We start from the raw sequence: 23,997 nt of genomic DNA on the forward strand, positions 1-23,997 counted from the left end.
GCAATGGTGGGGAGGGAGACACATCGAAACTTCTATTCATGATCCACTTACCTGTCCACAGGTAGGTGCTGTAGAGGGAGCTGTACAATAAAACAAACACCAGGATTTGGCCAACAAAATTTTTTTCTTTAACAAAGTTCCATATCATCATTCCAGCACAGACAATAGACTAAAGGAGAAAAAAGTTTAAAAAAAAAAAAGACACAACAAAGATTGTCATAACCACATGTTTTAGTCACAGCAAATATATAGTTATTTTCAATTATTTGAGTGATTTTGAATGACTGCATATTAATGATCTAAAATATCAAGTTTTAGGATTAACTATATACAGCCTTTACAATGTACATGTTCAATTAAAACAGATATTGCCAATTTAAATACAAATCTTATATTTAGTAATAATTTATATTAAAAAAAGCTATACTTCATTCTACTAGTTTGAGACAAAGATATATAATTTGAAACATCCAAAGATTTAAGTGCAAAAATAAGATGTGAGTGTTTGGTTTTCAATGATACAATTATTTCTACTAAAAAGCAAAATGATCATTTTCTCAGATGTCCCAGACAACCCAGAACTGTGTGTGAATAAAATGGATAGATATTGAGACATAAAAAAAAAAAAGCAAAATGATCATAAAATGCTATTATTAGTCTAAGATTTATATAGCTTAATTATATAGACTAATTATAGTATTTAATCAATTAAGAAAAATTAATTATAATACATTTATATACAATTGATTGAATTTGGTAATAATTCTGAATTTGTAATTGGAAAGCTCCAGCAAAGTAAATTTTGTCTATACTAGAGAAGAAAATCATCATTAAAAATATTTGAAGATTTACTAACCTGAGCGATGAGTAAATTAGTTGTAAGCATATGAGGAAGCTGTTTATATTTCTTACTTAAAAGAAGAATAGCCAGTGACCAAATCTTAAAGACAAAAGTTTCAAAGATCAGTTAGGTCTACTAATTTTATAATTACTTATTAAAGAACTCATTCATTAGCCTTAATTATTTAGGAGGGTGGTGGGTCATATCCAACAATGCTCTGAGCATTCCTGATCTGTGCTCAGAGATCACTCCTCATGGTGCTTAGCAGACGACCATGCAGTGCCACAGTGCCAGGAATCAAACCTGGGTTAGTTGTATTAGCTGTAATCAAACCTATATTATCTCTCTGGCCCATTCATTATTAACCTTCTAAAACATTTTCTGGTTCCAAAGGTATTGACAAAATTTTTCTTCTTCCCTCCCTCCCTCCCTCCCTCCCTCCCTCCCTCCCTCCCTCCCTCCCTCCCTCCCTCCCTCCCTTCTCCTCCTTCCCTCCTTCCTTCCTTCCTCCTTCCCTCCTTCCTTCCTTCCTCCCTCCCTCCTTCCTTCCTCCCTCCCTCCCTCTCTCCCTCCCTCCCTCCCTCCCTCCCTCCCTCCTCCTCCTTCCCTCCTTCCTTCCTTCCTCCTTCCCTCCTTCCTTCCTTCCTCCCTCCCTCCTTCCTTCCTCCCTCCCTCCCTCTCTCCCTCCCTCCCTCCCTCCCTTCCTTCCTCCTTTCCTCCCTCCCTCCCTCCCTCCCTCCCTCCCTCCCTTCCTTCCTTCCTTCCTTCCTTCCTTCCTTCCTTCCTTCCTTCCTTCCTTCCTTCCTTCCTTCCTTCCTTCCTTCCTTCTTCCCTCCCTCCCCTCCCTCCCTCCATCACCTTCCTTCCTCCACACCTGGAACTGCTCAGGGCTTACTCTTGACTGCACTTAAGATTGGGACCCAGGTCAACCATATGAAAGGAAAGTACCCTACCCACTTTCTATCTCTCAGGTCCTCTAAAATGTTATTTTCTTTAAGTTGTCTAGGTTCTGAAAGTGTATGAAGGCGAATTATTACTACCAAAGGGGGGAAAAATGTGAGGAGTTTCTATTGGAAACCAAAGTCTAAAGAATGACAGTCTCTAAGAATTAATGCCTTAGCTAGGGTCAAATTCTTTCTATAGCTTAGGTGGCTGGGGGTAGACATAGATTCATAGCAACTGTTCAGGAAGAGTTTGGCTTTAAAAAAAAAACAGATCAAACATAACAGCTCTAGAGAGGGACCTCAGAAGAAGGGTGACATGAGGTGCTGGAGACCAAACTCAGAGCCTCAATCATGCTAGGCATGTGCTCTACCCCTTGGGCTATCCCCCCTGCCCAGGTAATGAGCCTTAATATAAGATGCACTTACAATACACTAGTCTAAATTCCCATTTTGATTCCATCATATTGACTCATGAGGCAAATTCCAGGCAGGATTTCTTCAAACAATAACATTAATCACAAAAGATTAATTGTCTTGCATTCCTTATATTAAAAAGCATTAGTTTTCCATTCTACCTAGTGGCCAATTAGGACTTCTAATTGATATCCTTCTTTCTTCTTCCCTCAGTGTCAATTAAAATTTATTTCATATATCTCACTAAGCTGCCCTCTTATCAATGGGCATAGATTTTTGAGAATATGCAAGTGAAATTTCCTAAAAATATTAATCACACTTTTTTTTTCTTTTTGAACCACACCTGGTGATGATTAGAGGTTACTTCTGGTTCTACACTCAGGAATTACTCCTGGTGGAGCTCAGGGGACCATATGGGATACTGGGGATGGAAGCTGTGTTGGCCACATGTAAGGGAAACACCCTACCTGCTCTACTATCGCTCCAGCCCCCATATTTACACATTTCTTTAAATTTTCTTCAGACAGAACAGAAAACTGTTTAAATTTGATAAGATTATTTGGCCTCTGTTATTCTAGTTTTCAAGTATATGTCTGTTTAATTTGAGTTACATATACTTTTAAAGTTTCATTAACATGAAATGGGTGGTTGAACATAATTCCAAAGTTCCCTTCCCACCCCACAATTCTATGTGAGTGGTATGTGTAGAGTGATTCATTAATTCAAAAACTGCAGGATGACTTTTATATATAGTGTCTTATCTAAACCTTAACACAGGGCATGAGCACAGGCAAATGTCTTATCTCTATTTTATAGCCAAGACAATGAATCTTAGAATGGTTAGGGTAACTGTACAGAGAATACAGTTAGCTTGTGATAGAATCACAAATCAAATTTAGGTCTAATTAAATTTCATACCTTGTATTGCTTGACAACTCTAACTCTCAAAGACAAAATTCAGAAGACTGACATATTGTATGATTAAGCTTTAGCTTTTTTTATTGCATAAAATATCCAATTATTAAGACTCTACCGTTGTGTTATCAAGCTAATCTCACACATGTTCTGTGGTTTCCATTCACTTAATACTGAAATGTACTTACCAAGGAAACCAGACTGATGATACTTATATCAAAACTGACATTCTGAATGGCATATGCTAGTGGCTTAGGGTCCATGGTGGGGAAGGTCAGTAACCAGGCAGAAACGTACATAATTGGAGCAGACACAAATGTGCTTATTACCATCCCTGAGGTTATCTGCAAAAAGGCAGATTGAGGAAAGTCACACTCTCACTTAAATGACACTTCAAATTTTAAATAGTTAAAGTATACTCAGGCATACTAAAATAAAAGCAACAGTCAATAAAAAGAACCACCGAATCCAGCATGGTTTTACAAGTCAAACTCCTCTCATCCTGAGAGCTCTTAAGAGAAAACTGTTCTGTTTCTTTGGCAGCCCTTCTAGTCTATATTTGCAAATAACAAATACTAGGGGCTGGAGTGATAGCATAGCGGGGAGGGCATTTGCCTTGCACTCGGCAGACCTGGGTTTGATTCCCAGCATCCCATATGGTCCCCTGAGCACTACCAGGAATAATTCCTGAGTGCAAAGCCAGGAATGACCCTTGTGCATCGCCAGGTGTGACCCCTCCCCAAAAAGAAAGCCCAAATACTAGACACCTACTGCTGAGGGTTATTTCCTAGGTTCTGAAGAGTGAACCTATCAACAAGCTAATCAAACCAATGGCAAATTTCCACCCCTCCAATTTCATAAATTCTAGGGCAAAAAGAGCAACTTAATAAGAGAAAAATTAACGTGCAAACATTTTACAACTTAACTAATGGCTCTGGTCTTCATTAAAGAATTGAGTTCCTTTATGCTTTATTTCAAAAACATTAACTCTAATTTTGCAGATAACAAGCATGTTTGGATAACACAGAACAACATGTTTAGACATTAACAATTTGATGTTAATTGATTTTAGCTATTTATGGAAGTTGATTATATGATATTTTGCACCTGCTAGTTGAAATAACAATGAATGAAACAGATTTTTTTTCCGCCTCAAAATTTCAAAAGCCACTTTTCTTTAAATAAGTTTTAGGCTTAAATGTAAGAATAACAATAAAATCTTGAAAGTGATAAAGATTAGAAAAAATAATTCATGGCTGAATAAAGACCCAGATTATCTCATGTTATTGTTACATGATGTTTTAAGATACCTCCTCACTTACATTGAGGTAATTTCCAGACAGAAAATTCTCATGAGAGAATGCTGATTTCAGCATTAAAAAAAATACACTTTTCTACTAATCACACAAATAATCAAACTTAGAAAGCAGTATATACATACAATCTCTACTTCCATGTTGAACTGTGTTGCAAAGATAGCCACTCCTGGTGCTACAGGAAAGACACCATACAAAAATGCATAATTCGATAAGCTTGTATGGTTTACTACACTGTCGCCTTTGTCCAAGAGTTCCACCATTTCTCTGCATAGCAGTGGCAGCACCAGGCTGAAAAAACAAGAAATGCATCATTCAGATGGCATCAAAGCATGCTGGTCCTAGAATTGACTGCTCTAGCAAACTTAGCATTAGGTTCTTTTTCTCCTGTCCAGGAGGATTATGTATTTGCATGCATATATTATCTGCATGCCTACTTGAGGATATTTTGTGCTGAAAGTACTAAGACTTAAACTTGAAGCCACTTAAAGTATAATAGAAGTCTAGAAATACTTTGGATATCAAAAACTGGGAGGGAAAACTTAGATTTTTTTTAAAATTCTACAAATAAATCTGGGGGAAAATTGTAGAAGTCACATTTATAGTGCCTTTCTTGCTTTTATTAGTTCTTTGAAACGTTAAAAGAACAAAAAATAAGGTTGACAATCTGCGTAAATTCTTCAAAAGAAAATTACTAATTTTTAAGAAGCTGATCTTTATGTATTATGATTAGGGTTTAAATGCTTCACTTCATAATAAGAATGCTGTTCAATTAGATTCTAAAAGCCAGTAGAAAAATAGGTATCTTAAAATTAACTCTTTATCTTGGTAAAGACAAAAGGCTTAGGAAAGTAAAATGAAGCAACTGAGACAGAAGAGAAAGTTAATGAAATCCAAACCTGGTAAGGAGTCAATTATTAAACAAATCCTTCAGGATTCTATAGAAAAAGCACATTAACATTAGAGGAGCTAATGAAGCTCTCCTTGAAAAAGAACAAGACCAGGGTAGATAACATTTGTCAGAGAAGCACCATGAAAGATGCTCTAAGTTATAATGAGAACTACTCTCCCATGTATTTTTTTCAAAGAAAATATCTAAAAATGACCAATGATCCAGATGATTCAAAAAATGAGAAACACTTAAATTCTACTTATAAATTGAAGTGGATAAAAATATTATTTCTAGGGGAGGGGGGGAGGGATGTTGGGTTGACTGGTGGTAGAGAATGGGCACTGGTGTAGGGATGGGTTATCGAACTTTGTAAGGGAGAAACATGAGCACAAAAATGTATAAATCTGTAACTGTACCCTCACGTTGACTCACTAATTAAAAATAAACTATTAATTAAAAAATATTATTTCTAGAATCATACGTATTGCCAGTACTATTTAATAATTCATATCCAAGAACACAATTCCACTATAATTTTCAGAGTTTACATTCATTTTTATTACTGTGAAAATATTTGCATGCAGCAAATTTCATATTGTATTGGTCTATTTCATATTGTACAGATATCATAAATTTAACTGTCTATATAATAGCTCAACTCAATGCATTAGTGTGCCTCAGTTGCTTTAGGTGAGTTTTGTAGTAGAATTATGTGACCTGCAGCACAAAATATAATTCCATGGTTAATGCATTAGGATGCTCAAGAACTATTAATTAAGAAAATATTAATTAATAAAATAAGATCTTTTTATTTGATGAGATAGAATCATATGGCTGATAATTCATACTGACTTCCTATACTTAGAAAGTTCAACCACTTTCAAAATTACAGAATATTTCCTTTAAATTCATAAAAAAATTTTATACTCAAAATCACTGTTCTCCAAATAACTGATAATTTTTACGTAAGGATTTAATAGACTTAGATACTCAGGAATCCTACAAAATTTCTTAAATATGATTAACTGGGACTTTAGGAGACATTAAACAAAATTACATAAAAGTTGAAGGGAAACCAATAATCTTTATCCCCTGAAGTGAAACATAAAAAATAGTCCACTTGAAATAAACAAGTGACTTTCCACAATATACCACTCTCTTTTTCTTTAAATTACAACAGCCTAATCAGGAGGCATCACTACTTCCTGTTTACCTTAAGAGGATGGAACCATTGCTGCATGCAAAGCAATGTTCTGCCTCAAGCTACATTCCAAAGGTTCTCCCATCATTTCATGGAGAAATTAATGAAAGTCCTCCCAGTAATTACTAAATAAAGCTTTCACAGAGTCCAACCCCCAAGTTAAATACATGAAACTTACAGTTTGGCTGTGATGAGAAGAATCAGTACAACAAATGCTGACTTCTTCAGTTTCTTGATTTTTCCTACCATTGTAAGACCAAGATAAAAAAGAGCTGATCCAGAATAAGAATTTGCAAGTCCATCAAGAAAATTTTCCATATACACAGGCACCCTTTGATCAAGAATAAAATTGAAAGCAATGCCAATGAAGACCATGAATACTATTGGGTTCTGTAATACACGCAGAAGTCCAAGTCCCACAATTTTTACTTTGTTTTGAGATGCATTTTGAGTGTCTCTCCACTTCTGGATTTCACAAAAGATGAACCCAATTGGGTTTAACATCATAAGAGATACTGGTGCTACCAAATAAATATACTGGAGATACTCTGGGTATGTCGTTTGATATAAAGCTTCAACTGCAAAACAAGAATTAAAATCATTTTTAAATGATTAACATAGAAATATATTTGTAAATTATGTTTTCTGTGCTTAATTATTAAGTACTATAAGTTAAACAATACAGAACATGTTTAACTTAGTTTTAGAGAACATTTTATCATAAAGGTGAAAAGAAGAAAGATATTTTAAATAATATTTAACTTATGGGGCTGGAGTGACAGCACAGCGGGTAGGGCATTTGCCTTGCACGAGGCCAACCCGGGTTCAAATCCCAGCATCCCATATGGTCCCCTGAGCACTGCCAGGGGTGATTCCTGAATGCATGGGCCAGGAGTGACCCCTGTGCATTGCTGGGTGTGACCCAAAAAGAAAAAAAATATTTAACTTATAAAGTGCTTTCAATTTTAGAAAATTATTTAGTGAAATATTGCTAATTTTTTCTAGAAACTAAGACTGGTTTCAATAAGGGGCTATTTGAAGAACTCTTTCTTTGTTTTCTGTTTTCTTTTGGAGACCGTTGGTGATGTTCAGGGCTTACTCCTAGCTCTTCACTCAAGAATCACTTCTAGCAGGGCTTGTAAGACCATATGGGGTGCCAGGGATTGATCAAGGTTGGTCACATGCAAGGTGAATGCTCTTGCTGTACTATCTATTCAGCCTCAATTTGGAAAAGTCTTAAACAGTGCAACTGGTGGGGAGATGGCTCAAAGTGTTGAGTGTATTGTATGTAGGAGACCCAAGTTCAATCCCTGGTACCCCATATTTTCCACCTATCCCCAGTACTGCCAGGACTGACCCGAGAGTACAGAGCCAGAAGTAGCTCCAGTACCACTGGGTATGCCCTCCCCCAAAAAACAAAACAAAAACAAAAGAAAGAATGCAAAGTAAAACTATAGTTATAAATGAAACCACTAAATAATAACAACAACATTGTAGCTGCTGGTTCCTTTAAGAGGGAAATTTCAATGGAGCAGCAAGGCAGAAAACCGTGAGAGGGAATTGAGCATGAAATATATATATATATATATACATACACATACACACACACACACACATATATATATATATATAAATCAGTGCTGAAGCAATGGAGTCCAAGCTGGGAAAAGAAGTTTAGGTGGGAGAGGGCCAACAGAAAGTAGAGGTAGCAGAGACTGAAAGTTTCTCTGAGGTCCAAGAATTATGTGTCCAAGAATAGTTTAGGACATGGCAGAGAGTGAACTACTGCATGCAGTGCTTTCCCAGATGACATGGGCCAGGATGAGACCATGAAAGTTGGTGGTTGTAGGAGAGTAGAGGGAAAAATCACTAGAGATGAAATCTTAAGGAGCTGAAGGTTAAAGAATGTGAAGGGTCACACATGGCATTGGGTTATTAAAATCAATCCAAATAAAGGCAAAGCTTGGGAATAAAGATGAAAGTGAGTCATATAGTCAAGTCTCCAGTAAATGAAGAAGGATGACTAAACTTTGTTTGCCATTGGTAGATGGGAGCAGAAGGCAAGAAAGGTCTAACTGGGTCACATGAACACCTAAGAGGCTGGTTTTGCAGCAATGGCCTAGCAGTGGTACTGGGTGGAGGATGCCCACCCCACCTATCACTGTCCACGTGGTTTGCAGGCAATGAACTCAGGAGCAGCCTCCCCTTCAGGGGAACAAAAGGGAATGAATCCTTGCAGGATAAGATGAGCAAAGATGTTGAAGAATTAGGGATGGAAAGGTGAGTCTAAGGTATTGGTGGAGGAGTAGAGGGATGGTGGCAATCAGTGGAAATCCTGTCAATGCAATTTTAATTTTTAGTTGTTTTTTTTTTTTTTTTTTTTTTTTTTGCTTTTTGGGTCACACCCGGCGATGCACAGGGGTCACTCCTGGCTCATGCACTCAGGAATCACCCCTGGCGGTGCTCAGGGGACCATATGGGATGCTGGGATTCGAACCCGGGTCGGCCGCGTGCAAGGCAAATGCCCTACCCGCTGTGCTATCACTCCAGCCCCACAATTTTAATTTTTAAATTAACAGTGACAAGGATCAAACTCAGGTACCATGCACTGAACTACATCCTAAGCTCCAGTACAAATTCAATAATACTCACTGTCATCCTGTTGCTCATCGATTTGTTCGATCGGGCACCAGTAACGTCTCTCATTGAGAGACTTGTTGTTACTGTTTTTGGCATATCCAATATGCATGGGTAGCTTGCCAGGCTCTGCCGCACGGGCTCAATACTCTCGGTAGCTTGCCAGGCTCTCCGAGAAGGGCGGAGGAATTGAACTTGGGTCGGCCGCGTGAAAGGCGAATGCCCAACCGCTGTGCTATCGCTCCAGCCCCAATACAAATTAACTAACAGAAATCCAAAAAACTCTTTTAAGAAAACAAAAGTCTCACTCTTCCTACTCCCCACCCAAACCTCACCTTCCCCCCCAAAATAACCCCCAAAACAACCCAATGCCCCCCACATGTTCTCAAATGTGAATCCATTACATCACTTGCTCACTGAGGAACAATGATAGAAAGGAAATCTGTATGTGTGAGACTTATGGGAAATGGTACCTAGTAGACAAAGTAAGTATGCTGAATCTTAGAGGTGACGTAAGGGTCTTTTCCATGATTTGAATGCTCATTTCTTTGGAACCTAATCACTGCAGAAAATGAGTTTCCAAGTTTCCATGGGAGAGGGCAGGTGACTGGATCAGCCTTCTAGCAATTTCCTGGTGAATGAGAGAATTGGTGGTTTTGTCCGGTTGATAAACTTCGAGCACTGGACTAAGCTACCTGGTCTCTAGGCACATTTCTGGCAATGAGTTCTGAAATTATTTAACCTTGCACATATAAAGGCTTATTCATAAATGATTACAGGTTGAGAAAGATAAAAAAGAACAGCCACAATCACTCACAGGGAGAGAGGTAATCATGTGAAAAAATGTAAAAGATTAGGTTTCTCAATTTACATTAAGATAAAGTGACACAGGTAGGAAAATACGTTTGTTTACTCAGGATATATAAGTTCAGTTAAAGTCACACACATGTCCTGCTGAAGTTATGTAACCAGATTACATAAGCTTTGGAAATTCACCTTGTTCTCATCAGCTAAAGCCTGCTTTTATACAACTCTCTCTGTGTGTCTTTTTTTTTTCTTTTCAATTAAGTGCAAACAGACGTCAATAATACCTCCAAAATGAACCAGTAATTAAAATAAATTTTATTACATTAAATTTCAGAAGTTTTTCCCACTGATTTCTAAATTCCATATACTGCTCTATACTTCCTAGTGGTTTCTTTCACACTTTTATGTGAAAAAAAAAAAAACCCTGCACTCTGACAACTAACTTTATTTTTTGTTTTTTGGGTTTTTTTTCAATTTATTAATTTATTTTTTTGGGTCACACCCAGAGATGCTCAGGGGTTACTCCTGGCTCTGCACTCAGGAATTACTCCAGGTGGTGCTTGGGTGACCATATGGGATGCTGGGAATCAAACCTGGGTTGGCCGTGTGCAAGATGAATGCCCTACCCACTCTGCTATCACTTCAGCCCCTGATAATTAACTTTAGAGAGCTACATTTCTAATTAGACCATTAAATTATCTCTGAGAGAAAGATATCTATATTTGCTCCCAGTTCTCAAGTGGGGACTATTTGGAAAAAGTTCACATTTTCAAATCTACTACCAGAATTTGGGCCAAGAAGTCAAAATAAAATGCATAAAGAAAATGAAATTTTCTTTGCAGGTGTTGATGAGCACACAAAACCTCTTAAATAAATGCTTTTTTCTAGAAATTAACTTTCCTGGAACACTAGTACTTAATCCCCACTGTATAACAGAGTGTTTTAAAAGCTCCATGCATAAACGAACAACAGTGTCTATTATGTGTGACTGGCCAATCAAGCGCTTGCTCCTTTTGGAGGATCTTTCGTATTTTCCTTTTTTTTTTGAGCCTTATTACCATTTGTCAAAAATCTCAAAACTGAATTAGTGCATTTCACAACTTACATTGGGTTTTCTTGACCATTTTCTTCATTTATCGTATGCACTGCTGACAATAGCACCTTAATCTTAACTTAGGAAATTTGAGATGGTCACACATCTCTTACCATCTATAAGAATAATTATAGGGGCCAGAGAGATTGTATGGGGATAAGACACCTTACACACAGGCAACCAGCACTACATGTATTCCCTGCCAGAAGTCACTCCTAATCACAGAGGCAAGAATAGCCCTGAGCACTGTAGAGTGTGGCCCTAAAACTCAACAATCTCACACCCCATAAAAAAGAATAGCTATAAAGTGGAGATGGTTCAATGGTTTGAAGCACATGCCTTATATGTGAAGGCTCTGAATTCAACCCCCAGCATCTGATGACCTCCCTTCCCTGGCACAACTGGGTATGGCCTTGGTGGACCCTAAGCACTAGGCATCATCAACCCTAGCACTGAGCTTTTAGATCCACATCGAACTCTTAGATCCACAGAGGAGCATTGCCAAGAGTGGCCCCCTGTGTTCCCTGAGCATTCACTGGGAGCTCTCCCATCCAAAAAAATAGCTACAAAACATTCTGAGATTCACAATAAGCCTCTAATGAACTCACCTGTCACTATTCTTAATAAAAGCCTCCATCTGCCCAGTTATTATTACAGATACATGGGACAAACACTAGATTAAGAACTATTAGTTCTACCCGGTAGACCATTGAATCCCAACTTTTTGCAATCTCTCTTTTGCCCAAATCTTACCTACTATTAAAGGCTTTTCTCAGATACTACTTCTTTCACCAGGTCTTTAATCTGCATTATGCACTTCCTTTTCTCTGTGTTGTCCTGGTGCCTTATTTCACTAGTGGCATCTCTAAATAGTCCTTCAAGGCATCAGTTTCTAAGCCCCTAGCATAAAGCTCAACAAATGTGAAAATACTTTCTGAATAGTATCAACATACCAATGAATACCAAAGGTTTCAGATTCTAAAAAAAAATGTGGTTTTTTCTTTTTATTCCCCCCCCAGCTCATGGGGACCACATGGGATGCCAGAGATCAAATTTGGGTCTGCCCAAACAAGGCAAGAACCTTACCAATGTACTATAACTTGGGCCCCAAAAAATGATTTTGTAAGACAGAAAATTTATGTTTTATCTCGTTTATTTTATATTCAAATTCCCCCTTCTATAAAGCAGGCTATTATGGATGGGGATATTTTGAATAAGTTGAATATGTATGTATACAACAGGATATTTTAGTGAAGAGAAAAAAGTTGAGAATAAATTCGTGTTAAATTAGGGGGGCTGGAGTGAGAGCACAGCGGGTAGGGCGTTTGCCTTGCACTCGGCTGACCCGGGTTCGATTCCCAGCATCCCATATGGTCCCCTGAGCACCGCCAGGGATAATTCCTGAGTGCAGAGCCAGGAGTAACCCCTGTGCAGAGCCAGGTGTGACCCAAAAAAAGAAAAAGAAAAAAAAACAAACAAATTCTTGTTAAATTACTAAAAGACAAAAATTCATCATTAGATTCCATGCATTTCAGACAGTCTGAATATTTTGTAATAACATTACATATTTATCTGCAATATGGCTGTGCTTTTGTTTTTTGTTTACCAATCTGAAGATTTTTTTCAAATCTGAAAAAAACATGTATGAAAGCAGTGACCTACTAACAAATTAGGTTTATAATTATTATATCGCTTAAGTTCTAATTAATGCTTATAAATAGGGTTCAGGGCAAGAAGGATAGAATCCCACTATAGAGAATTATTTGATAGCTTTTAAGGATGAAAAGATAGAATTAGCCACCCACTGTGGCTCCTATTTTGATTCCTGCAGGGTTTCAATCCCTAGTAAATAACACAAATATCCAGATAAGATCATTCTATTATTTAATGGCATATAGTTATATGCTTCATTTCCTTTCTGTTTACAGCTCAAGCACGAGAGCATAATTATGATTAGTCAGGGTACTTATGCTATCAGCATTGTTTGAAGAATAAATTATAGGACTTAACTATGGCCTATTAGTATCTTTTAATGACAGAGGCAGGGAACCATTTTGATTTGCTGAAATCAATATCTCCCTTTGGTAGACTCTTTGTTTTTTCTCATCCTGGAATATCCAAATGCACCTTTGAAAAGAATTGTTCTACATAACAGAGAGCTTTTTTAAAAGTTTGCAATAAAGCTTTTATTTTCATTTGATGTAAGGCATTTGGTCTGTAATAAAGTATTTTGTTACTGGAGTATAGATAAATCATCCTACTGTGATTTCACATACTGTTATTATTGTCATTGGCTAGGGAAAAGGGAAATATAACTGTCCTTTTCTCTCTATTCATTAACTTATCTCCCTTCTTCCGAGTTACCTGTAAATCAGACCAATGTTGTGGAACCAGTGCAGTCTTTAAAAAGACATTTCTGTAAGCTGTGCTGTGATGCTTATCTGGGAACAAGAGAGTGGGAATTCCTGGGAGAGTCTATATAACAATCGGAAAGAAAGGGTTCTCCCTCTGGAGACTCCATCTTTTCTGTTCTGCTTGAACAGACCAGAAGGCAGATGGGCGCAGACAACAATAATAAACAATCTCACTGGAGAGCAGCAGATACACTCTCCAAGTGTCTACCACAGATTCCAACTGCAGATACAAGAGAATACTTCTGTTTAAATTCTTCGCTTGTGGTAAATTTAGTGTCTACCATCTAATGTTAAACTCTTACAGTGCTTATGATTTAAATAAAATTACAACTCAAAAGCTATAAGCAGAATCATCAGGGAGAATGTGAAGGCACACTTCTGCAAACATCATCACCACCAGACTTACTGATTTAATGGAAGACATAAAAAAAGTAATGAACATGGCTGATCACATGTTTTATTTAAGAGAGTCTGCCTCATATGAAAATGGATGAATCTACTATTACTTTATGAATTATTTTTAGAATAATCTAAAGGAAATTTTGGAAATTTTTGGGGGTGGAGAGCAACACATCCAGCAGTGCTTAGGGGATCATACATGGTGCTGGGATCAACCAGAGTTGGCCACGTGCAAGGCAAATGCCTTAACCTCTGTATAATCTCTCCAGCCTTAAACACAATTTTGAATGCCTCTGAAACTGAAATACAACTAAAGCCGTTATACCTCCTGAAGATGAGACAGACATGTACTATAACTATGCAGTAAGAGAATTCCCAGGATTTAGAACCAGAAAAGCTAGGTTTGGGTCTTAATCACCCAGTAGCTCTGTGACCTGGGATAAAACAAGTTTCTGTAAGCCTGTTTTTTTTTGACAGCAGGATAAAATTCTCCTTACCTCAAATGAGATCAGCATAGAAGAAAGTACTCTTTGAACTATAAAGTTACAAGTGTTAATTCTATTTATTTATGGGTTTACTGATCTATGAGAGAGTGAAACTATAGACTCATAGTCCCTGTCTAAAATTAAGATATAGCAATATTTATTAAATGTTTAACACTATGATACTGAGTCACTTTTAACATCCTTAAGTACTTTTATAAATTAACATAATAATAAATGCTACCTAAGAGATGAACAAACACATTAATTCCTTGCTCTTTTAATTCTAGTCTTCTTTTAGTTATGTAAACACTTAATTTTTCTCTCATAATCCTCCTGCTTTATTCATGGTTATTAACATTTTTAGATAAATATCTATTTTTAGTAAATAAAATAGAAGCAGGCCATAAGAAGAGAAAGATGTAAAGCTTTATGCATTTGAATCCTTTGGGGGCTGATGGGGAAATAAGTTGCATAGGGAAGGTCACTGTTACTGTCATCCCATTGCTCATCGATTTGCTCCAGCGGGCACCAGTAATGTCTACATTGTGGGACTTGTTGTTACTGTTTTTTGTCATATTGAATATGCCACGGGTAGCTTGCCAGGCTCTGCCGTGTGGGCGACAAACTCCCAGTAGCTTGCCAGGCTCTCCGAGAAGTGCGGAGGACTAGAACCCGGTTTAGACGTGTGCAAGGCAAACACCCTACCTCTGTGCTGTCACTCCAGCCCCGTAAGGAAGGTAACCATACTGAATAAGAAATGTGCAAGTTCATGGTAGATTTTGATTGTCCATTCCAGTATGTTGCGTTCAAGCATTTGCTTAGAAGACAAATCACCAGAAAAGCCTCATTAACCCCCTTTACCTCTAAAAGCACCTCCTCATTTCTATCCCTTCACACTACTTATTTTGTTTGTTTTGTTTTGAGGCCTCACCTTGTGGTGCTCAGGGGTTACTCCTGGCTCTGCACTCAGGAATCACTCCTGGCTTGCTTAGGGAACCAAATAGGATGCTGGGGATTGAACACAGGTCAGCCACATGCAAGGTAAGTGCCCTACCCACTGTGCTATATCTCTGGTCGAAAGCTACTTAATTTTTTAGTAGAGGTTAGCTCAGTTTATGATGGGGGCTGGAAGTCATAAGGTATTTAACTTAGGCCTTCAAATATGCTGGATATGTGTGCTGCTACCACTTGGAACTATCTCCTTGCCCATGTACCTTATTTTAATGTTCCTTGTCATTGCAAACTATTAATTTTATTTCATTTGTAAGAACTTTATTCACAGATGCTTTTCCATCAGCTAGCATAGATGCTGGCATATAATAGGTCACTAAGACTGAGTGAATCAATAAATCACTAGACCCAAAGTATTCTCTGGCCCTCCCATTATCACACATGGTCAAAGCTCAACTTTTCTTAGTGGCAGTGTTCTGAGAAAGAGCATACATTTCTTTTCAAGACATTTGAACACCACACATTAGTATGTATCCTGTTTTGTCAGGAAATATATTCACAAAGAAACATAAAATAGGGATACTCAGAGTTGGAAAGTCAAAGAAAAGTTAGAAAGATAGAAACGACAACATCAGTTTTTGTTTTTAGCAAAATATTAACCAATGTACACTGAAATTTTGAGTAACAAACTCAGAAGTATTTTTGTTTGTTTTGGGGCCAGGCTCAGCAGTACTCAGAGATTACTCAGTGCTAGGAATGCCAGAGATAGAACTCAGGCTTCCTGTACACAAAGCATTTGCTCCATCCTGCTAAGCTGTCTTTCTGGCCCTTAACAGTAATTTTTAATATAAAAACTCATTTAGATAGTAAGAAAAGTGATGGAGGGGAAAAAGCACTCGTAAATTTGCATTGCTAACATTTAATATGATCGGACAAACATATGTCTATCTTTTTTTATATAAGTTAAATCAAATACTGATCCTGTCTGGAAATTAAACTTCTTCCATATGTGATTTTGAGAAGAAAAATATTATTGTAATGATAACTCACAAACTTTATGACCACTTAGGTAGGTACCTGAAGGACCCTCAAGCGCTGAAATAGAGGGAAAATAGAATTTATCCTAATTTAAAACAGGTTTAAGAAAGAAAATATGAATGATTTCTTATGAATTAGATATGTTAGATATCACTAACAATGCATAGTCCTTTATTTTATTAAAACAATTATTATTATTGCTTTTGGATTTTGGCCCACACCCAGCAGTGCTCAGGGCTTACTTACTCCTGACTCCCTGCTCAGCGATCACTTCTGGTGTGCTCAGAGGAACCCCATGGGGTGCCATGGAGGGAACCGGGCTCAGCCTCATGCAAGGGAAGCATTCAGCTTGCTGTGCGCTCCAGCCCCTCGTCTTTCATTTTAAAGGCTTAACTTCAGTTACCCTCTACAGCATTAGAATTTTTCAAAACTTGAAAAATAAACAGTCACTTACCTATAGGATATCCCAGTGCAAAGTCATTACTTTGTGTGGCAAAAATAGGAAACAGTCCAGCTTTGCTAAATCGACTCTCAGGATTGGCAACCAAGAGGGTTAATACACATACAAGGAAAAATACAGCAGCTTTGGCAATTAAAATACTATACAGGAAAGACCAATCCACATTGGAAAAATTAAGGACGACCATGTTTTTGAATAATAAAGCTGGAAGAGCAAATCTGGAGACAAAATTTCCCAGTCCTTTGGCCTGTGTTGATGTTATGACATTGGCCCTTCCTGCTATGTAGCCACAAAGGACAATGCCAAAGCATTCTAGCAAGGCTGGAAAGAGCCTTGTTATTGACATTGAAGGTGGGTCACCAGTGGAATTGAATCCATGTATTGGGGACAAAGTTGGGGTGATGTTGACTGCCACATTTAAGTTCCCTGCAGGTAAATCAGGAAGAGAATTCATTTTCTTTTCACTCTCTAACTCCAACCAGATCTCTGGAAAGAAAGAAAGAAAGTGTGACAATTAGTAAAAAGTCTATTTGAAAGGATACACTGGCAAACCTAGACTTCTCCAGTGGCCAAACAAATAAACATACTTTCTTCAGCTATCACCAGAGAAAAATACAACAGAAACAAAAGGAAGGAGAAGAACATTGACTAGCTTTCTTTTCAAAGGCCCATCACTTCAATATATTCATGCTGCCATCCGATATCCGGCCTGTGACATGAATGGCATAAGATCTATGATGATTACAGGTGCAGAATGCCCCCTCCTCAGTTCTCTACAGTGATCTACACTTGACCTTGACTTAGTAGTGACGCTTGTATCCAAACTCTCCAGAAACTTTTGCTTCCCAGCAGGTAGCTGTCCTTGAGAACAGAAGAGGAGGAAGGGTTTAATATAGTATCACTAACCAACTCGAAGCCAGTAACTTCCCTTCTCTTGGGTCTCACTTCTCCTACTTGAAAGGGCAGAACATAAGATTATGTAGGAAAACTGCCATACCCAGGGTTGCTCAATATTTACTCCTAGCTCTCTGCTCAGGATTCACTCTTTTTTTTTTTTTTTAATTGAAACACCATGAGAGCAGTTACAAAGTTTTCGGTTTAAGTCTTGGTCATACACCTGACCCTTCACCAGTGCACATTTTCCACCACCAAAAACCCCAGTATCCTCCCATCCCAGACCCTCCCCTGACCTGCGTGGCAGATGATTTCCACGTTACTCTTTCTCTATTTTGATTATATTCAATATTTCGACTCAGATATTTTTTGACTCTTTCGAAATATTCAATATTTCGACTCAAGGATTCACTCTTGATGATGCTGGGGGTACCATGTGAGGTGTCATGATTCAATCAGGGGTAGGTCACATGCAAGGCAGCTGCCTTACTCCTGTATTATCTCCTCAGGGCCCATTTATTTTTTTGGACAGGGCCTTCCCTGCAGTGGTCAGGGGCTCTGGTCAACCTGGTTTTATAGGCTTGATGGCTCTGTGCTCGGATCTGCAACATAGTGCTGCTTAGGCCTAGAAGCACAGAGGGCCATCAGCACTACACCCCAAATGCTGGTGGGGGGGGGCGTTGGGGGCACATACGTGTCAGGGATCTAACATAGGACCTAGAAAACATAAGGCTGTATTCCAGTTCTTAACTCTTGTCCCCTAGCTCCAGAAATATACATATATATATATTTTTTTTTCTTTCTGTCTAATCAAGTATTTTAAGCTTTGCAGTATAGTGACAGGCCCAGGACTACTAAATATGTACTAAAATATCCGAAAGCAATTCATAATATGTTAACGAATGCAGTGTATATTGTGAAATGTTTTTTAAGATATTCAGAAAAACACTCACAACACGCTCTTCTTTTGCTGACTGGGACACAATGAACATGAGTTCTGGACACTGTACTTAATCAGTTCTTACTGTACTTGTTACATAAATTAACCCATTTATTAAAGACCAACAATGTGTTAAATGGTAGAGCTTCTGCTGGGTTTTTTCCAATTCCTTCAGTTCTGTGATATCAGAAGTGGGGATGTGTAGGTTGGAGAGATAGTACAGGAGTTAAGGCGCTTGCATTGCATGTAGCTAGGTTTTATCCCCAGCACCATAAGTAGTTCCCTCAAGGACCTCTAAGTGACCCCTGAACACAGAATCAGAAGTAAGCCATAAGCACAACCAAAGCACGCAACCAACCCTCTTCAAAGGAAAAAAAAAAAGAAGTGGGGAGAATGTGGGTTCAGGCACCGCCAGATCCTGTTTTCATCCAGAAATCCTCATCCCCATCCCCACAGAAGGTCTCCTTATCTGGGTTTTCCCAAAGCAGCAACAAGAATCCTTGATATGCTGGCAGACCTCACTTTTCTTTACCGTTTTCCTGACAGAAGCACCAAAAGACTCAGAGTATTTGCCAATAATTCCGACTGTCTGGATGTAGATAGCCATACTGCCACAAAATAAGCCTGAGTTCTGAGAGCTTAATAGGCTTTTAATAGTAACTGAAAAGAATAGGATTACAATTGCCAATTTATAAGTAATTATTCTGGGTTATCCAGCTAAAGTAGCCTTATGTAAGGTAGAAAAAGAAAAAACTTTTCACTTCCTGTTAAGTTCTTGAACACTCACATCACATCAAAAAGACTTAGATGGCAGGTCAGAGACCAGCAACAACTGATATGTAGAGGTGGGGATGAAGTAACTTTCTCTGTGCTACCCTGGTCTCAACAGAACCAATTAAAAACCTTCCATTTAATCTGGATCAGCACAAGTATTTTTCTACCAGGATTAGATAGAAGCGATCAAAATACATGAAACCCATAATAAACACATACTTGAAGTTTATCAAATAAGCATCAAATTATATCCTGGGAAAGCCACTGGTTGGTATAGGAACTCATAGCTGAAGTAAGGAGCCAATTTAAAGAGGTGTTAAGGGCTGGAACATTCATGCGTTGACGATGTGAGCCTGAGCTTGATTCCTGGCACCATATGGTGCCCTGAGCAATGCCAGTAATAATCCCTAAGCACCATCCAGTGTGGTACAAAAATCATCATAATAATAGTGTCATTTTGAGTGCCTAAAAAATGTATACTTGAAAAGGCAGTGCTGAATAATGTGATAAACTCAGTCTTGTGTTACTTTTTTTTTTCTTTTTGGGTTATACCCGGCGATGCACAGGGCTTACTCCTGGCTCTGCACTCAGGAATCATCCCCGGCAGTGCTCGGGCGACCATATGGGATGCTGAGAATCAAACCTGGGTTGGCAGTGTGCAAGGCAAACACCCTACGTGCTGTGTTGTTGCTTCAGCCTCTCTTGTGTTACTTTTTAAAAGTTCCTTGTATTCATTTGCCAGGAGTACTCATATTATTTAGTGCCCTTATATTTAGTGCCATTCACATATCAGCATATTCCAGGAATCTTTTTTGAATCAACAGTTTCAATTGAACTAGCTAAACTGGTTCATGAAAAGAGTTAAAGCACTAGGCTACAATGAGCTGGGGCACTTTGCACTCAGGAGTGCTGGGCTTAATTCCAAACACTACATGGTGCTCAAGCACAGTCATGAATGAGTCCTGAGCACTGACCTGAGAGTGGCTCCTGTGTACCTTGGATGTAGTTCCCTACTCTGCCCCAAAAAAAGGAGAGGAATTCGAGGCTTTATTGTTTATTAACTCTTGAAACAATTTATTTACTCTCCTTGAACCTTAGCTTCCTTAACAGTGAAATGAGAGTAAAAGTCCTCTTAGACAGCTATTATGAAGATTGGAGATTTTATATACATTTGTCATAAAGCAGGCTCTGAGAAATGGTAGTGATTGCTAGGAGTTGAAGCTTTTGTACAGATAAGAATGGTAACAAATCACAAACAATTCATCACCCTGCTATTTCTTCAAACACACAGCATTAAAGATTCTCCAACTGAAATGAGGACTGGATGGGTCATAAAGATAACTATTTTGTTTGTTTGTTTTTGGGCCACATCTGTGCTCAGTGGAGGACCATATCGGATTCTAGGAATTGAACCTGGATGGGCTATGTGTAAGGCAAGCTCCCATAGGCTTTACTATTCCTCTGGCCCAAGATAACCTTTTTGTCTTATCCTGAACAATGAAAAGGAGTTTTGTTTGCTTCTTGCAGTGCCAGAATTCAAACCCAGAGCATCACACACCTGAGATACAGGCCCTTTTACTGAGACATATCCGCAGCAAAGAAGTGTTAAATTTCATCAGTTTGAATTTAAACAGATATCAGCAAGAAAGAGGTCTAACTCTTTCTCAAGGAGATGGTTAAATAGTTGTGACAGTGTCCAGGATTAGACTTTCGATTAGTTGAAAACTGAGAGAAAAGTTTACAAAGTACCCTATCCCTTTGTATGAAAGTTCTTTTCATGGCCCTCAACATTAAAAAGCAATACAAGCTAATTGAAAGAACGTTAAAGTAATCAAGAAGGACACTAAAGTTTATCTCAACATGCTTTTTCAATGGGAGGAAAATGTGCTTTCTAAAGCATTTTAATAAAATGAACCACAGCAAGAGAAATTTATATTTATAAATTTAGCCTTTTCATCTTGTTGAAAACAAGGCTTGTTACAGAAGGAACGCTGGGTAACAGTGAAAATGACTTCCCTCAACTGCTTACCTGGGACGGGTGGGCGTGTAGGGAAACGCTATCCACAAATCACTTCTGGCCGTTTCATCTCTGCTTTATCTAAGATCAAGAAACCAAGGAGCCGGTAAACAACTGCTGCTAAGTAAAAATGGGAAGGAAGGTTCTGATTTACTTCATAAAGGAAGCAATAACTCAAGGTGTCCGTTTCCTGAATACCCAATACTCTTTATCCCGTGGGAAAAGCATCGTACGAACGGAGCGCTCTTCAACACCATCATAACCACCGCCCACTTCCACCTACTAGCAGGGGACCAAATGTCCTTCCAGAGTCCTGCGGTGGGGAGTGCTAAGCACAGTCTCCTTTCCCCACTGCAACAAAAGACTTTGGCCTTTCAAGATAAAGATACGTGGAGTCCCTACAAACAGGCCCCCCGACAGCAGCTGCCACCCTGAGGCCTGGGGAAGGCAGCAGCAGCAGCTTGGGGGGGTGGGGTGACAGGATAAAAAGTTGGTCCCTCAGCTTCCCCAAAGCATGGGAGTGACCAAGTCAGGGTAACTGACATGCTCCAAAAAAATAAGGTACAGAATTCCGGGTGTCTGGGCAGAAGCTGCCAGGAGGTAGAGAGATGCAGGCTACCTCGAGATGCAAGAGAACATCAGGGTGATAGCACATGCAACAAGGCTCTCCTCAAACAGTGATGGATGGTGTCACCAAAGAGCAAGTTTCACCTTCCTGTAATCAAGCCTTCCCGGGGGTCGAGCACGACCTCCGGGACGATGCAACGGGGCAGAAGCAGGCCAGGGCAGGGAGTGGGGGCTGTGGGTATGGGCGCCACGGGCTCTGGGAGCTGAGGACTTGTCCAGACTCGAGGGGCATGGGGGCGGAGACGTCAAGGATCCCTTTAAGGCCGAGCCAGGACAGTGCAGGTTCACACACCCGGGGGATGCATCATCTCACCTGCTAAGTCTGCAGCCCCGGGGCCGCGAGAAGGGTGTCGGTGCTTGCAGTGGGCCAAGCACAGAGACGATCACCGTCATCTCCCAACCCCCGGCTCTGGTAGCGGAGAGGCGCCAGCTACCAGCGAAGCAGCTCAGTCACGTTCCGAGAAAGTGAGGCGCGGGTAAGTCCATGGCCTGGTCAGCTCCTCCCCGAGCCGGGCGCGAGGCCCCGCCCCCGCCCCGCCCTCAGGCCCCGCCTCCGGTCCTGGAGCACGGAGCTCTGCAGCCGGGCGCTCCTGCTTTCAAGCCCCGCCCACGAACTTCAGCAGCCAAACAGCGCTTGATCGGGCCTCCAAGACCCCGCCCCTTCCTCAGACCCCGCCCCCGTAGCGAGGTTCTAAGGCGCACGTCCTTTGGCCCCGCCCTCAGGCTCCGCCCCGGACCACTGAAGGGCCGAGATCCAGGGCCGGGACCACGCCCCACCGTCTGGAGTGTCCGCGGATCTCGCCGGAGGCGGGAGGGGGTGGTGAGCGGCGGAGTAAGGGAGGGCGACTTCCGGCCTCGGGGCGCCCGCAAGATGGCGGCCGCTGCGGGGCGGGTGCTTTCCAGTCCACTGGTTCTCATCCAAAATTCTGTCGTATGGGCATTTTCGTCTTTTCGGCGAGTCCCAGTTCCTCTCCTTGCTAGTCTGGTGGATTTTTATAATTCTATAGAGTTTTAAAGCCAGGATTGACGAGTCTGATTTTAGAATCCCGCCTTCCTTTTCCCAAGGCATTTGACCTTGACCTTCCGATCACAGAATTGGGTGTAAAACTCGAGTGTTTCGTTTCCAGTAAGTTCAGTCGCTGCTTTTTTTCCGTGGTAGGTGAACTGTTATCATGTTCCCTCCCCATTGCGTAATCTAGCTGCACTGGTGGAAACTTCTAAAGCTTTTTGAAATATGAAAATACCTTGAGTTGAAATCACTTTCCACTCATTTATTCATATTTCTCCCCTTTCCATCCTATTATTGTTACTATGAAGACAGTTCTGGGATCTCTCATATGCTTGGCTGTGGTGCTCATATTTAGTTGGGATGCTCCTTGGACTTAGCTGTCTCAAAGGGCTGGAGCACTTGCTTCCTGTATGGGAGCCCCAGGATCCAGTTCCAGAGAGATCCAGAGCAGCTCAATACTGTGGGTGTGGTTAAAAACGAAAATAGCCACAGTGGGGGCCAGGGAGAGCTCAAAGCTCAGAACACCTGTCTCCCAAGAGTAACTGTCAGTTAGATCTCTGGTCTCACCACATGCACCAAGCGTGAACCTTGCAGCTGTGGACTTGGTACTACAGTCCGGACTCTGCTTCCAGCACCACAGTTTCCAACTCCACCATAGTCGGGTGTGTGTGAGCATCACCAATGAAGCAGTGTAGCCCTTGGTGGCATGGTGGCCGAGGGTGCAGGTACTTCAACCTGTGTGTGAGCTCTCTGACAAGCAGCTCAACTAAGTAAGTAAGCACCACAGCAAGGTGTCATTGCAAAAACCACAATGAAGGGAAAGGAGGAGGAGGGAGAGATTTTAGATGTCACTACTCTGTATTCAACCAGATAGGAATATAAAATCCATATTCTGAAATAGAATTTACACAGTGTGATATATAAACATA

The 23,997-nt window shown here is 39.9% G+C and overlaps 1 protein-coding gene across 1 annotated transcript in view; it reads right to left on the minus strand.

The window, feature by feature from the left end:
• The window catches only part of GPR155 (G protein-coupled receptor 155), a 56,378-nt gene extending 33,799 nt beyond the window's left edge, over window positions 1-22,579 (minus strand). Inside the window, exons 1-8 of the mRNA XM_004601168.2 lie at window positions 22,373-22,579; window positions 21,445-21,513; window positions 16,802-17,293; window positions 6,702-7,101; window positions 4,556-4,721; window positions 3,303-3,458; window positions 857-940; window positions 52-169 (exon numbers count right to left, since the gene is read on the minus strand). Of these exons, the coding sequence (XP_004601225.2) occupies window positions 52-169; window positions 857-940; window positions 3,303-3,458; window positions 4,556-4,721; window positions 6,702-7,101; window positions 16,802-17,261 (1,384 nt within the window). The 5' untranslated portion in view covers window positions 17,262-17,293; window positions 21,445-21,513; window positions 22,373-22,579. The remainder of the gene's footprint in view (window positions 1-51; window positions 170-856; window positions 941-3,302; window positions 3,459-4,555; window positions 4,722-6,701; window positions 7,102-16,801; window positions 17,294-21,444; window positions 21,514-22,372) is intronic.
• Window positions 22,580-23,997: the final 1,418 nt, after the last annotated feature.

This window comes from Sorex araneus, chromosome X, assembly GCF_027595985.1.
Source record: "Sorex araneus isolate mSorAra2 chromosome X, mSorAra2.pri, whole genome shotgun sequence".
Taxonomy (NCBI): Eukaryota; Metazoa; Chordata; class Mammalia; order Eulipotyphla; family Soricidae; genus Sorex; species Sorex araneus.